This window comes from Copadichromis virginalis, linkage group LG7, assembly GCF_057382275.1.
Source record: "Copadichromis virginalis isolate Kocher_CV1m ecotype Utaka linkage group LG7, C_Virginalis_male_GT1.1, whole genome shotgun sequence".
Taxonomy (NCBI): Eukaryota; Metazoa; Chordata; class Actinopteri; order Cichliformes; family Cichlidae; genus Copadichromis; species Copadichromis virginalis.
Genome location: NC_140624.1, coordinates 44,685,648 through 44,702,024, shown reverse-complemented (window position 1 = coordinate 44,702,024; position 16,377 = coordinate 44,685,648). Strand labels below are relative to the sequence as shown.

Here is a 16,377-nt window from a genome sequence, read left to right as displayed (position 1 = left end):
TGCAGCCTTAAGTAAACTGAACATTTGTGGAACGTTCTGAAAAAAACCTGCTTTACAGTGGCTAACTATGATAGAGCAATTGCTTAAATGAAATTCCTGCAACAGAGAAAGCTTGCAGGATTTAAAACACTCAGCAGAGTCTGCTGGTGTGGCCTTCAAAGCACAACTGTTACCGTCAAGTCTTGAACTTTGAGCACCAACAGGAGTTTCTGAGAGGCCTGCTGTACTTATAAGGGGATCAGTAGCTTACTGATATGTGCAGGAACCCATCTTAAATTTCACAGAAGGCGAGTGTCCCAAAGCCAGCACCAAAGTGATAACAGAAAGTCACTCTTTGGACTAACTGTAGAAACGACATCGCATCTTGGCTTAAAAAAAAGAAAAAAAGTTAAGTGTGTTACAGCTGTCAATACCCAATGAGATAAAACAGAGTGTGATGTGTTCAAGCTGTTGGAAGGATGGTTTACCAAAGTGAAAATACCAGGATGTGGGGGGAAATATGTAGTTTCTGCAAGTCGATGATTCATAAGTCAATGGACTCGTGTGCTCTTGAAGTCAGACAAATTATTATTTGTTTAATTATTCCTGATTACATTTGGGATGAGGTTATGATATCACTACACTGAAATATGTGAGATCCCTGCAACAGTTTGCAAAGTTGCGCGCACACACACACACACACACACACACACACACACAAATGAGTATCATCAGCATAGCAATGACAATAAACACAGCCCAGCTGGTTGATAAAAATCCCTGAAGGGAACATGTGAGGACAAGATACAACAAGAGTGTATCTCTGAGAACTGTGCATAGTGGGCATTTTAGCAGGTAGGTCATCTCATCTGGACTCTTATCCAGGCAGATACTGGTTATCTGCCGCTCGATGTTCTCTCGCCTCTCCAGCTCCATGATGACTGGCACCACCCACTCCACAAGGTCCTGGTAGAATTCCTCAGCAGGGTAGTGGTATTATTATTTATCTTCATCTCTCAGGGCAAACTCTTCTGGGGCTTTCACCTCGCCGTACGTCATCTCCTCACACACGCTTGCGTCAATCTCATTAAGAGCCTTCCACTGCTCTTGTGGGTCCATTATGATTTGCTGATATGATTTTTCTGAAGTCTGCATTTGCGTGCAAAACCAAATTATTGCTGGACAGTGCCAGACAAAACAGCTGCTCTTGTAAAACTAATCCAACCCAGTACTCCTTTAGGAAGGCTGACTTTTTATGGGAGAAACATGCATTTAGGAAATTATCCATCTTAGTTGTCTGAGACCTTGTGGACATTCCAGTTGGTAACCCCTCTGTATTTGGGGGGCTTTGATGAGAAGTTTCAAGTAGCAGAGCAGCACGTGTGGGACAGGAAGAGGAGTGGAAGGTGTCAGGGGGGCAGACAGATGCTCATTGAATGGACAGTGAACAGGAAGTGTGTGTGTTCCCTTTATCACTCTCCCTCAGGATAACAGTAGTTGGGAATGTAACTCTGATGATCTCAGCTCCATCAGCTTTTTCTGACACTCTGTGATTTGTAATAGGAAATGATAGCACACACCTGTTTGGTTTAAGCCCGGGGTTCCCCCCAGTCTCTTTTATAGAAAAGTTACAACTAAGCAAGCAATCACCGAAAGAATGATTTCCTCTCTTTGTAGCCTGTACTGCAGAGCATGAAGTGCAGGATAGCAAAGCCTTGAGGTTCTAGGACCACAGATTCTCTTCATACAAAAGATCCAAGAAGATGCAAAGAAATCGCTGCCCTTTATAGACTAAATATAATTAAAATTTATTGGGTCATGTCAAGTTTTATACATTAACAGAAAAAAAGACGTCATACAGTGAAATGATAATATTCTTTGGTTACTGCAGCTCTGTGCACCAGCATTGACAGTTAATTTGCCAATTTTCCACCAGATTTCAGTATGTTTGAAGTTGGCTAGGCTCTTGGTTACACAATAAACAGCCTCTACTCCTATCAGGTTTTCTGTTTTAGTAACCTCCATGTGACCTCTGACCTGCTGAACCTCCCACTCTGTTTCAAGTTGTTTTCGTTTCATCGCAGTCACAATCTCCTGATTAGCCTTTGTGTTTCAATTTGCACGTTTTCTTTTTGGGATGTCACTCAAACACTAGCGCCGTGCAGTACTTGTATCAATCTGATACCAAGTGAATACAAGGCCAGTATTGCCAATACCTATACTGACACTTTTAGGCAGCTTATGCAGGAGAGAGCAGTGTGCCATGATTTATGACATGAATCATCATCAACTTGCAAATTCTGGACACATTTTAATGACGACTAAATCACTGTGATGTAAACTTTCTGCAATAATCAATATCTATCCCACCACACTAGTGTCTTTGCAATACCAAGACACCTGTCCACAGCCTCAAACAGTCAGACTCCAAACTCCGCCATGGCCAAGACCAAAGAGCTTTCGAAGGACACCAGGAAAAGTATTGCAGACCTGCACCAGACTGGGAAGAGTGAATCTACAATAGGCAAGCAGCTTGGTGTGAAAAAATCAACTGTGGGAGCAATCATCAGAAAATGGAAGACATACAAGACCACTGATAATCTCCCTCGATCTGGGGGTCCACGCAAGATCTCATCCCGTGGGGTCAAAATGATCATGAGAACGGTGAGCAAAGATCCCAGAACCACACGGGGGGACCTGGTGAATGACCTGCAGAGAGCTGGGACCAAAGTAACAAAGGTCACCATCAGTAACACACTACAACGGCAGGGAATCAAATCCCGCAGTGCCAGACGTGTTCCGCTGCTGAAGCCAGTGCATGTCCAGGCCCGTCTGAAGTTTGCCAGAGAGCACATGGATGATACAGCAGAGGATTGGGAGAATGTCATGTGGTCAGATGAAACCAAAGTAGAACCTTTTGGTATTAACTCAACTCGTCGTGTTTGGAGGAAGAAGAATACTGAGTTGCATCCCAAGAACACCATACCTACTGTGAAGCATGGGGGTGGAAACATCATGCTATGGGGCTGTTTTTCTGCCAAGGGGACAGGACGACTGATCCGTGTTAAGGACAGAATGAATGGGGCCATGTATCGTGAGATTTTGAGCCAAAACCTCCTTCCATCAGTGAGAACTTTGAAGATGAAACGAGGCTGGGTCTTCCAACATGACAATGATCCAAAACACACCACCCGGGCAACAAAGGAGTGGCTCCGTAAGAAGCATTTGAAAGTCCTGGAGTGGCCTAGCCAGTCTCCAGACCTCAACCCCATAGAAAATCTGTGGCGGGAGCTGAAAGTCTGTGTTGCTCGGCGACAGCCCCAAAACATCACTGCTCTCGAGAAGATCTGCATGGAGGAATGGGCCAAAATACCAGCTACTGTGTGTGCAAACCTGGTAAAGACCTATAGTAAACGTTTGACCTCTGTTATTGCCAACAAAGGTTATGTTACAAAGTATTGAGTTGTATTTTTGTTATTGACCAAATACTTATTTTCCACCCTGATTTACGAATAAATTCTTTACAAATCCTACCATGTGTCATGGTCCTGGGTCGGTGACCCAGCGCTTTTAGTTATCATTTTCTAGTTTATGATGATGATGATTATTGTTTGAGTTCTGTGTGTTATATTTGGTCTGCCTTTGAGTCTGTCTCTGTCTATGGTGTCACCCCATCTGTTTGTGAATCTGTCTGTTTAGTTCAATGTCTTGCCTGGTTCCATGTGTCTGAGTTTCCTGTTTTATTGTGAAGGTTTGTGTCATATGTGAGTGTGCTCAGTTACGTTTCCCCTGTCTCGTCAGCTGTGATTTCTCCCAGGTGTGTTCCCCTTCTGTCTCTCATCCCTTGATTACTGCCGTCTGTGTATTTAAGCCCTGTGTTTCTCTGTGTCAGTGTCGCGTCGTACCCTCAACTAGCTGTGTGGTCTGCTTCTATGTTCCTAGTGTTTGGTCTCCTGCTCCAGTTTAGTGTTTCTTTCCAGTGTTTCAGTCCTTGGTTCCGCTGTTCTGACTTTTGGTTTTCTTTTGGTGAGTTTAGTTGTACGAGGTTTTTCCCAGCAATAAAGCTGCGCCTTAAGTTTCACTTCCGTGTCTGAGTTCTGCATTTTGGGTCCACCACTCCTGCTTGCCTGCCACACAGCGATTCATGACACCATGTGAATTTATGGATTTTTTTTTCACATTCTGTCTCTCACAGTTGAAGTGTACCTCTGGTGCAAATTACTGACCTGTCATCATTTTAGGTGGGGGAACTTGCACAATCGGTGGCTGACTAAATACTTTTTTGCCCCACTGTACATTTAAGCTGATGGAAGCCTACAGGCTGGACTTCTCAGCATGTTTATTACATTCATTGCAACTGAAGCTGTCAGAGGATGATTATACTTTATCTATTTGCATATTTAAAACATAGAGGAATGCATCATAACTTAAAAATGCCTACAGCTCTAATTCACTGTGGTTAAACCATTCCAATTTTAACATATGATTATTATAATTAGCTAAAGTCATCCAGCGCTGCTTGTAATCTATAACGGGTGCTAACATGCAACAACTACTCATTTTTTTTGTTTTGTTTTTTGTAAATCAAAAGCCAGTGACAATGAAAATGTCGTAGCTCATGAGTGAAGTTTCAGCAGCTAATTTTGTATTATGTAGGAGATGTTCTGCTGATTTATTGTGTAAAATATCCTATAACAAGACCCATCCCATGTGAAGAGTTTTTGGCACTGTTCGTGTGGCGTGTTTATCTCTTCACCGGGGGATGTTTGTTGACTCCGCTCTGCTGCGTTGATGATGTTTTCCACTAATCTGTATTGATCTAAAGCCACTTCCTGCCATTGTTTTTTCACATCCCCACTGTCTCCTCTCTTCCTGTCCATCTAGTCCTCTTTTCCCCCGGCAAGGAAACCGGGGGCTTGAAGAGGATACACAAAGAAGGGGATGGGGGGGGGGGGGTAGTGCCGTAGGCGAGTGTTTAAGCATTACTGATGTTTTAGGGCCATTAATCTGTTTACAGGCACGTGAGGGGGACAAAAAGAACAATAAGAAAAAATTCCAAGGGCTGTGATTCAAAAAATTAAGATGAAGCTGTGTTAATTATATGAAGGTCAAACCTTGGGATATGTTAGTTGTGGCGTGCATGTGTCTGTGTGTGAGGGACAGAGTCTGCTCTGACCCTGATAACGTAGCCACTGGTGAGCAGAAGCACTTGCCAGCATTTGATAACACCAACAGAAACATCAGCCGGATCCTTACATCAACAAAGACATGCAGAAGTGTAAAAAATATTGAGGTTAGTGAGTTAGGCCTGCCTTCAGAATAACTCAGAGATACAGAGAATCAAAGTTCCTATCAGAAGTGTATATCATTCGATTTATTATAGTGGATCTTGTTTTACTGGGTTTCCTGGGTTACAGCTGGGTTTGTGACCCTAAACTGGATAAGCAGTTATAATATTTTTAAATGACTGCATGAATAGATGGATCTTATTTTCAGACACAAAGCAGTATTCTGGCTCAGCTTCAGTGCAGTATACTTGTTGTAGCTGTACTTGTACACAGTTTTTATATGCAATTAGCACCCTCCCAGAAAGTAACACAGCAGTACAAGCTTCTACAAAAACAGCATGCTAATACAAAGCTAAGAACCCAGCAGTCACACTTGTGGGATTGTACCCTCCATTTCTATTTGTACCTTCTTTTGTAGTAGTACAGTAGCTACAGTGGCTACAGGATTTTCCGTGAAGTGTTCTTTGTGTTGTTTTAAAACTTTAAAGCAGCTTTGAGTTAATGCTTAGAAACCAAATAATAGGTGTTCTATGTGTCCTCATTGGCGCAGAGATTGTGGCCAGTATGAGCGACTGTAGCCCAACATTTATACTCTTAATTATGTGATGTGTTTTCTGTTGGACAATGGTTGCATTTTCACCCATTTTCAGTCCAGTCCTTGTACTTAACCAGTTTCAGAGGATTTCTTGTTTCTTTTTCAATTTAAGTTCACTACTTTCTGCACTCGCAGGCTGTCACAAAAGCACATCATCAAGAGTTTTGCACAGTACTGTACAAAAGGAAGCTAATAAGTAATGTAATGCTTTATGTAACACACTTTTCTAAAATGACAAGTAATATGTAAGACATCGCCTAAAAAAGTAGCAACCCCAAGCAGTTACCATCTTTATTTTCAATATAGTGTAACAAATGTCTGTGCACATATATATATGTTATTATTTTTATATAAATGTGGAGAGATTTAAGTCACTTACAATATGTATAGTTTCAAAAATAATCTTCAGGCTTCTGTAGCTTCAAATGTGGTGCAGATCGTCTGTCAGTGTTTCAGAAACAGAAATAATTAGAAATATCAGGTGGATAATTATGCAACTGTAGTACGTCCAAGTAGGGTCTGAAATCTACAAACAGCTGTCTGCACATGTTCCCCACTATGTGGCAAACACTAGTGGATGAGTGAGCGAACAAGTGGACAATTTGACCACAGCGTAAGAAGAGGATACATCATCAACCAGTAGTTAGCTAAGGAGCATTGATTTTACATTTTCATTTTATGTGTATAAAAGTGTCAGACAGCTAAATGCTGTGGTTATCATTTCTCTCACAATGTTTTGGGGCCACAGTAATCTGTAGAAATTCATGCTACACAAGTAAGTGCATTGTGCACATAGGATACAGTGGTGGGGAACTAATGGGAGCGACCTTCAAATACTGAAATTCTCAATAAAAGTCAAAAATAAACTAATAACAGGCACTAAGAGAGACTATATTCTTTTCTTAATATTTGCTTTGTGTGTGTATACGTGTGTCCACTCGAGAGAGAGAGAGAGAGAGAGAGCAAGGGATGTACGTGTTAACACACAGCAGCAAGTGACCTCATTTTATAATTTTGAACTAATGGCAAAAGCACATGTCCATCAAGACCTCTGGTTTGAGGTTACAATAGCTTATTGTATTGCATCCAGTGCAGTCATGGGTGTTATTTTATGAACATGCAGGATTTTGTGTGTGTGTGTGTGTGTGTGTGTGTGTGTGTGTGTGTGTGTGTGTGTGTGTGTGTGTGTGTCCATTTCTCAACCTTGAAACTAAACCAGAGGCTTGTGTTTCAAAAACTCTGTGAAGTTTGGACAGCCATAAAAATCTATAAAAATGTTCATGTTACATGTGAGGGATAAAAGACTCAAACACTTACTAAACCCTTGAGGTGCATTTGGAATAGTTCACACAGTTGTTAGGCTACCTAGTGCTCTTGCAGACAACATTGGTCTTCCAACGAGAAGACGAAGAAGAAGAAAAAGAAGGCAAAGGAATGCAGACGATAAAGTTTTCCTGCCTGCTGGATGATCCCTGCAGGAAGAAGGATGTGTTACTGTGGGTTTTACTGCAGGGAACCACTGGTCCTATCTCTATTGTTCCCAAACGGTTTGGATCGTCAAATCGGCATGCATCCTCTCCCTCAACACATAACATTCACACGCATAACTGCCAGTTAATGACACAGCTACAGATTCAGTTGCCACTAAGTCTGCTATCAGTAAATCCACTATGTTTTTCTTTTTCTGCACGCCCAACACAAGTGGAAGACGGGTTCTTTAAATTATCTGACATGTCTAACATTGCCTATGTCCAGAAGGCAAGCCCATTAGCTATTTTTTTATTCACTGAGACCACAATGGTAGCACCAAAATGAATAATCTTGGGTGATGTTGATAAGAAACAACTTTGAGAATTTTGAAGTATTTTTAAGATTGGTGAGACAAAGACTTTTTGTTCACAGTGACAAGAGGTATCTTTACAGGAGTAAAGGTGAGGCTTTCAAACTTAAGAACAGATGTGTGCTATACAATCATTCTACCCTGGAAAAAGGAACATTACAAGAAATTAATAAACTGTAAAATTACCATTCACAATTTCCATTGACATTCGTGCCAATGATGATTGCATGAAAACTTCTGTACATTGCACCTCCTAGATGAACTACAGCCTTGTATACAACAAGTATAGCTGTATGTACACTTGTTGTATACATACAGCTTGCACCTGCCGCTAACTAATATCAGTTACTTCATCTTTCATCACTCCTGTATTGTTACTATTTGAGCACTGTATATTCAATAACTGCAGTTGTAATCTGTAATTCCTATCTACGTGATCCCTTAAAAACTTTCAGAAGGAGTCCAGTCCCCCATGTCCTCACCCATCCCCCCCATATTAGTAACAAACCCCTGAGCAGGCTAAATCCCGCAGCGTGCATAATACAGCTCCAGTCTGTAGCTTCAAATGGCTGCAACACTCAAACCAATACTGAGTAATAAACATACGTCACGTTCACATCTTCTAAACAGAGTCAACTCTATTAAATAAATAAATAAATAAATAGTCTGAGCAAAGCAGGTTTGCTCTCCAAGGCTGTGACCTGAAGACGACATACTGCTGTGACTTTGTAAACAAGGGCGGTACGAGTTACTGTACATCTCTCACTATTATATGCTGTATCTGTTTCCTACCATCACCAAACAAACAAACCTCCTTATAGGTCATTATCCTGCAGCAGACAGGAAATGAAAACATACTGATACAGCGCTCTGTGGCTGTAAACAAGCCGCTGTTGCCATGCAACAGTGCTTCTATAAATCATGAATTAGCTCATCACATTTTGTTTATTATCAAAACTCAACTCAGCTTAAGAGACGAGGAGTCGCTCTCTGTAAATATTCTATTTTCACGAATGATCCGGAGTCCAAGCCTGAGTTATTTATAAAAACAAAAATATTCAGGATTTTCCTGTCTTGTCCTCGGATTTGTATTTGATAAATATTTCTGTCTTGGCTCAGAAGACAGCAACACTTTGGAAAGCAGGAAGATTTCTATCAACAGACTGTCCTGGCCAGATGACCTACAAACAGAAAACACTAACAAGTCTGCAGTGGGTTGACCTGTTGTTGAGCTTAGCTGCTGTTCTTCTTGATATCTGAATGACACGCAGTGCAGTGGGGTCATCAGGTCAAAAGTGCACAAAGAAAAAAATTAGCTGACCTCTTGCACGTATGCTGCAAGGAAACAAGAAAGTGCAGTATTAGTATTTACACTGCTCGGTTGCTGCGGCATGGCTATTTCCTGATCCTTTGTGACCTTTGTTCTCGAAGTACTATACGCCATTTATTTATTATGGCTGTGAAAGTGAAACACAACTGAAACAGTGCTAAATGTGAGGAGGACAAAGAGAAAATAAGGAAATCTATGTATTCAGTACTCATAGCTTTTGTGCCATCCTGCTGTTAACTGTTAACTGCTGCTCTTTTTAAAAACAAAAAAACAAAAAACAAAAATATAACAATAACTTAAAGTAGAGCTATCCAAAACTCAAGTGAAACATCCCAAATAAAAGAGTATGATCGTTTTACTCTGTATCATCTGCAAGAGAAAAGCTACAGATGAAAACTTTTTTCCCCACCCACAGTCTGGCAGGGCAACTGGGCACCAGCTGCCACAAGTCTATGCAAGGTAATCACTTCTTAAAAGATGAGCTCAACGCTGGTTCAGCCAAACAAATGTAAAGCTGTAAAGCTCAGTAGTCTCTGCGGAAATATTTATGCATAAACTTCCACCCTGTTGGTAACAACTTGGTGTCAATCACCCCAGCGTCTCTGCTTAAAAGACCAGAATGACACCCAAATGGTCTCGCTCTCCAGGAGCAACTCAAGTGTTAGCTTTAATGAGTTTCTCATAATTAAAAGTGGATATCAGGCTGTAATTGAATTGCTAATATCACCTGTGCTGATCAGTATCTCCTCGAGGGTTATTTTACCATCGGCAACATCATAACTTTTCCACACGAGTCTGACTCAGAGTTCGTCAGAACACAAATAAAACCTTTGCGGAGACAGTTGCCTTGGTAAAGTGGGGGAGGGCGGGGGTGCTGGTGTGCATGTGGTCTGACAACTTAACACACATCAAACAACTGTCAGACCCCCACCAGCTCTCACACACACCTAAACAGAGAGAACACACACCTCATGCTCCTCTAGCGCTATAAGTATCACTGAAAGAGGTCCATAAACACGCAAACACACGAGGCTGCGATAAAAGATCAGAGAGGCGTTCTGCAGCCCTGCAGACACACTTCCACTGTAGCGTGTGTTTATGTCTTTGTGACGGATGACAGCTGAGCGAAGGGCTGGGATTAAGAGTGAAATGCCTTAAAGTGCTTGAAGAAAAGGCAAAACACAAGGAGCATCTTTGTGCATTCATGGCATGTGGTTTACAGCACTAGGCCACACATGAGAGTGGACTACAACAACAAACAGTATGACACACACAGGTGGCCAATTAAAGAGGAAAAACAAGAGCTGAACATTGTGGAAACAGGCTCTGGTCTGATTAAGTGAAGCAGTCGATGGTCTGCAAGGAGTTACCAGCTCAGTTTCCAGCCTTCAAGAATAAAAATAGAAGGAAAAAATACTTATTTTGTGGTCTCAAGAAATGCATCACACAAGATTCACAGATTCTGTCTTGATTTGTTTTAAAGGAGACTTTTTGTTAATTTTCTTCTTCCCAAAACTCCTCTACAAAACATAACAAGGGTTTTATTTTTGGGAAAAGTGAGTGGGTGGCAGGCTGATTATCAAGGTCTGGTGTTTTATTCAACTATATGTTCACATTTCTGTCAACACACAGCTAAAAACAGACTTCAGTCCCACCAGAGTACGAGAAGGAAGCTTGCTTTGATTCACTTTGCTTTGCTGTTTTCCTGTTCTGCCCAATGAACTCAGAGCTGGATGGACAATCAAGGCTCACAATGTGGAGGCAACACAAATGCAGTCACATCAATGTGATTACCGAGTACCGCAGGCTAACAACACATCACAATAATTGGCAACAACAAGCAGCTCTGTGACAGTAAATGATGTTGGTGAAAGGACAGGAGATGGGAATATATCCTCATCTTCATAATCAGAGGGAGAGGGGGATGACTAAGGAGGGGACAGGAGAAACATGGTGGAGTGGTGGAGGAAGGGATCAGTGGAGGAAGATTGTTGAGTGATACAGTAGTTGTGTCTAAAGGTCTGTGCCCTGGCGCCACTGCTGCCACTGTGCTGAGAGACGGAGCCGGCTGAAGACTGAGATGTTCCACCTGGACCAACAAAACAGCAAAGAAGAGATGAAGGCTTTAATTTGCTTTTAGAGCCCCCCCCCCTTTGTTTCCCTTTCAGTGGTTAGAAATGTGTGATTTTGCACTTTAAGACAGCAGCAAGCTTCTGTGTCAGCTTGTTACATCTCTCTGTTCGCGCAAAGCTCTTTGGAAGTTTGTTTTCTTGCATAAATCTGCAACATAGGCACTCACATATGCAGCAATTTTCTGGCTGCATTTCTACTGAAACCCAAAGACAGAGCAGCAGCTGAAGTAACCATGAAATCACAGAGAATACTGTGAATATATATAAAGACTTTCAAATGAGAGCTTTTTTATCGTTCTTAATGTAAAGTTGGCAAAAAGTTTCATTTAAAAATGTCATTTGACTGCTTCCCCATATAAACGTGTCCCACTTTGTCCCACACAAACACTGTTTGTCCCACATTGGGATGTGGTCACCCTATAAAAATATATATCCAAGTTTCTAAAATTTAGGATTGGAAGACGTTCAGACATGAAACTGTAGGTAAACCCAGGTGTTACTAATGGTGTTGATTAAAGCTCTGCACCTAACAGGACTTTGATTAATGTGGCTACTGTGTCTTTTGTGTCACACTGGTTGTAAGTTTTGCTGCTTACAGAGGCACTTTTTAGCATTTATTTTTAAAATAGATGATTATTATTACCATTGTGTTTATGTTTTTCATATATAAATATAGATCTCCAACAAAATAAAAATTCATCTCAAACAAATTGCAGAATGTATCTTTAGTTTGTCTTCAAAGTAATGTAAATCTTTGCCTGTTTTAATGGTTTTTGTGTCCTTTAATTCAACAGACCAAAACCAATTTGTGGCTCCACATGTCTGAACATGTACTGGCAAGATAAAAACAAAACAAAACAAAAAAATCCAGGTAAAAAAACCTTCATTTTCTTATTCGGGTTTCGGGTAATCAGGATCGTCCACTACCAGAACGACTCTATTGATATGAAAATTGGCCACTTTAAGGAACTTGCTGTGCCCAGGCGTAACTCTGAGCTGCTGTCCAAACATGTCTGTTTCTTTAATGAACTTTCATCAATAATCTGTATCTGTTATATTTGTAAATTAGATTTTAGGATTATTTTTTTAGTTTTTACAAACTAAATATGGGAAATTAAATGTTTTGGTTTTTTTTTTAGAAAAAAAAGACGCACAAAAAACACAAACAGCTAATGTTACAAGTTTTTTTGTTTGTCTTTGTTTTTCGTTGCTCATAGTTACTTCATTTTTAATTCCTGTATAGAATTTTCTAAGACATTTTTTGCACTTTTAAACTACAGGGGGAGTCAAATTTGTAGTTTTCTGGTGGTTTTGTTTGCAGCTTCTCTGAGAGTCTGTACAGTTTACGTTTGCCTCCAGAATTTTGTTCATGTTGCAAATATTTTGTGCATAAAAGTCAGAAATTGCTTGTAAATATATTAAAACTTTGACAGGCTTTAATGAAGTTACTTCACAGTGCATTATCTAGTGTGGCAGTCAGTGGAAAGAAGGGGGTGTATGCAGAGGAGGAGGGCAGTGGGAGGGTGCGAGTTGGGTGGGGGTATATAAATGGAAGCAGAATTCACATACAGCAACAGACTTGAGAGTGCTGTCAGCTGCTGTGAACCAAGTCTTTTTTTTTTTCACCCCGCTCTCAAATTTTTTTTAACATAAGGATAAGAAAAGAGGAAAGGGTGAATATGGAGACAACTGTGGGCTACGAGTACTACGAGGACTACGAGGAGCCAGACAACTCCTCAATGTGTGACTACTCAGAGTGGACGCCATCGTACTCTGTCATCCCAGTACTCTACATGCTCATTTTCATCCTCGGCCTCTCTGGAAATGGAGTGGTCATCTTCACCGTGTGGAGATCACAAGGCAAACGGCGAGCTGCCGACGTCTACATCGGAAATCTGGCCCTGGCCGACCTCACCTTTGTAGTCTCGCTACCTCTCTGGGCTGTTTACACAGCCATGGGTTACCACTGGCCCTTCGGAGTGGCTCTGTGCAAGATAAGCAGCTACGTGGTGCTGCTCAACATGTACGCCAGCGTCTTCTGCCTCACCTGCATGAGCTTTGATCGCTACCTAGCCATCGTCCACTCCTTATCCAGCAACCAGCTGCGCAGCCGGGCTCAGATGCAAGGCTCCCTGATAGCCATCTGGCTGTTGTCTGTTATACTGGCCGCTCCGACTCTCGTCTTCCGCACCACCAAGTACGATGCAGAAACCAACCGCACATCCTGTGCCATGGACTTCAGTTTGGTGACACAGAAACAGGAGAACCTGTGGATTGCCGGCCTCAGCATCTCCTCCTCCGCTCTGGGCTTTCTTCTACCTTTCATGGCAATGATGGTGTGCTACGGCTTCATCGGCTGCACGATCAACCGCCACTTCAACACCCTGCGCAAAGAAGACCAGCGCAAGAGACGCCTGCTGAAGATCATCACCACACTGGTAGTGGTGTTTGCTGCCTGCTGGATGCCCTTCCACATCCTGAAGAGCGCTGACGCACTCTCCTACCTGGACTTGTTTCCCGCCACTTGTGATTTCCTGCGTTTCCTCCTGCTGGCTCATCCCTACGCCACCTGCCTCGCTTATGTCAACAGCTGCCTCAACCCCTTCCTTTACGCCTTCTTTGACCTGCGCTTCAGATCCCAGTGCTTGTGCCTACTTAATCTGAAGAAGTTCCTGCATGCGAGCCCGGCCAGCTCCCTGTCCTTGCAGAAGACAGAGATTCAGTCTCTACCCACAAAGGTGTGACTATGGATTAACACCCAGAGGCACGCTGGGGTCAAAATGAACACTGCAGAACAATGTAGGTGAATCAAAAGTTTCCAGTACTGAGTGCTTGTTTATGGTTCAGCAGCAGCCAGTTTCGGGGTGTAACCTTTGCTTTTCACTCTGGACTATTGACTGAAGACTTATGGTTTTGGTGTCTGACAGCACCAAAACCCCAGACTTTTTTTTTTTTCAGCAGGCACTGAAACTGAGCTACATAAGGAAACATAAGAGAGACTCATTTAAAAATAAGGGGAATGTACTTTTATTAAGACTGATATACTCATCAGTTCGTCTTCTCCTGTGGACTTTCTGCAAAAGTACTGAGCTATGAAGTCTGAAATCATGTCCTCAAGTCATGGGAAACTATTAGGTTGATTATGATCATGCAATTTCCCTCTCTCATTACTGTTTTTTATTAATAAACTCTTGAGGTGGAGGTGTGACATATTAGAAACTGTGCTCTTGAGATCTGTCTTGACTGATCAGTATCTGCACCACAGCCAGCAGGACTACGTCTGTGTGTGTGTGAGAAGGGTGTAAGTTAGTCAGTAAGAGGTGTTTGAGTCTGATAAGAGTAGCGTAAGAGGTGTGTGTGTGTGTGTGTGTGTGGGTTGGGGGGGTGGACAGACCAGACAGACAGATGGCAGCTGACAAATGTTTTCTAGCTGCGGAAAGCCCCAATTAAAAGGTGACTGTATCGACAGCCTCTGATGTTTCTGCCTTTGAATATGAATGAATTTGTTCCCTGGTAACAACATGAAACCCATTTTTCTGAATATACACTATTTTTTGAATTCATGTCTATGATTTGTAATTAAAAGCCGGTGTTTTGAAGAGAAAAAAACCCAGTCTCTCTCGATCTCTCTCACTTTGTTATACCCTGCTGTGATATCTTGTGGAATGTATTTTCTCCAATCCAGTGAATACGCGTCTTCCTGTTTGGTGAGTTGCTCAGAGGAGGCAGCCTTCCCTCCTATTGTGTTTCGGGGGGCCGAAATCAAAGCGTACAGTATGTCTGGAGGAAATGCACGTTGGACTTCTGTTTCCCTCTTCAGGCGTGTTTGTTTCTTCTCTTACAGTTCCCCCCAAATTAATCAGTGAGCACAAACGGGATCAACCACACAGAATTCGGCTTTGTCCCAGACAGAGTCGTAAGTGTTAATTACCAAAACTTCACTTGTAATCCGCGCTGCTGTGTATCCCAAATGCATCTGAATTATTTTGGTAGATATCAATATTAATGTGATAGCACACTGAGCTTTAATTCAGATAACCAATTCGGACTCTAATGAGCTTTTTACAGGATAAATTCAGTGACAGCGGGGAGACTTGGGGATTGGATTAATCCTGGGTTACTAATTTGCAGTGGACTTGCCGTCTCTTTGTAAAACCTTAGATGAAGCAGAGCTTTGTCTAAATCAGTTAAGACTGAACACCACATTTAAAGGTGACACTGTTGGAAATTATAGTAAAAACTGGGAGCAGGATTTCCTTTAGCCTTGAGCTCTTACTTCAAAATATACCTACTATACTCTTCTATATAGCACAGAAACCCATACAGTACAGCACAGTACAACCTTTGTAGTGATATTTCTCTCATATATAACTGCATGAACCCCAAACTCAGTTTCTTGCCTTTTTAAAAATCTTTACTATGGTAATATATCAGCTTTGTTGCAGCAAAACCTTTGGAGAGGAACTGAGACAGATCTTAATTGCTATATTAGTTGCAGATGCATTCACACCAGTCAATATCTAAACATTAAATAATAAAATACAGCTACAAAACCACTAAATTAATGATTTTAACTTAAACATTTACATTCCCATGAGTTTTGGCACTCATCACAAGTAAAATACCATATTACACTGTAAAAATTCTCAGGTCACAAACATGTGACTGTTTTTTTTTTTTTGGCTAAATGTGACCAAATTGAATTTCTTGTAGGAGGAAAACTTCAGCTTTGAATTCAGTTTGGGAAAGTCGAAAAAGTCTTTGTTATGAAAAAGAAGGAACTTAAACAGCTGCAGCCACACTCGCTCTGCCTTCTCAGTCACAGTCTCAGTTCTCTTTAATCTCTTCTGAGCCACGACACACACACACACACACACACACACACACACACACACACACACACACACAGACATGCAAGAAAAATCTTTATCCGAATTTAGTCTAGAGGACATAAACATCTTGAACTTTTTGTCAATTTTCAGTTTTCACATTTTCAAACTGGGACAAACATTCAGGTGCAAATTAAATAAGGACAAACTATGTACTCGAGCCAGTGCAGCTAAATGTTTCTAAGTGAAACGGCGTACAATTTCAAAATCCCATGCAATGGCTATTTCTTTTTTTTTTTTAACAAGATGGCCAGTCACATTATCCTCCACAGCATCAAAGTGAAACATAATCTGCTCAGATTATTTTCATGGGTTTCCAGGATT

The 16,377-nt window shown here is 41.5% G+C and overlaps 1 protein-coding gene across 1 annotated transcript; it reads left to right on the top strand.

The window, feature by feature from the left end:
• Positions 1–12,753: 12,753 nt before the first annotated feature.
• Positions 12,754–14,793, top strand: LOC146705788 (apelin receptor B-like). Its single transcript, XM_085463603.1, has one exon. It carries the CDS (start codon positions 12,844–12,846, stop codon positions 13,906–13,908), a length of 1,065 nt encoding a protein of 354 aa, XP_085319729.1. The 5' UTR covers positions 12,754–12,843; the 3' UTR covers positions 13,909–14,793.
• Positions 14,794–16,377: the final 1,584 nt, after the last annotated feature.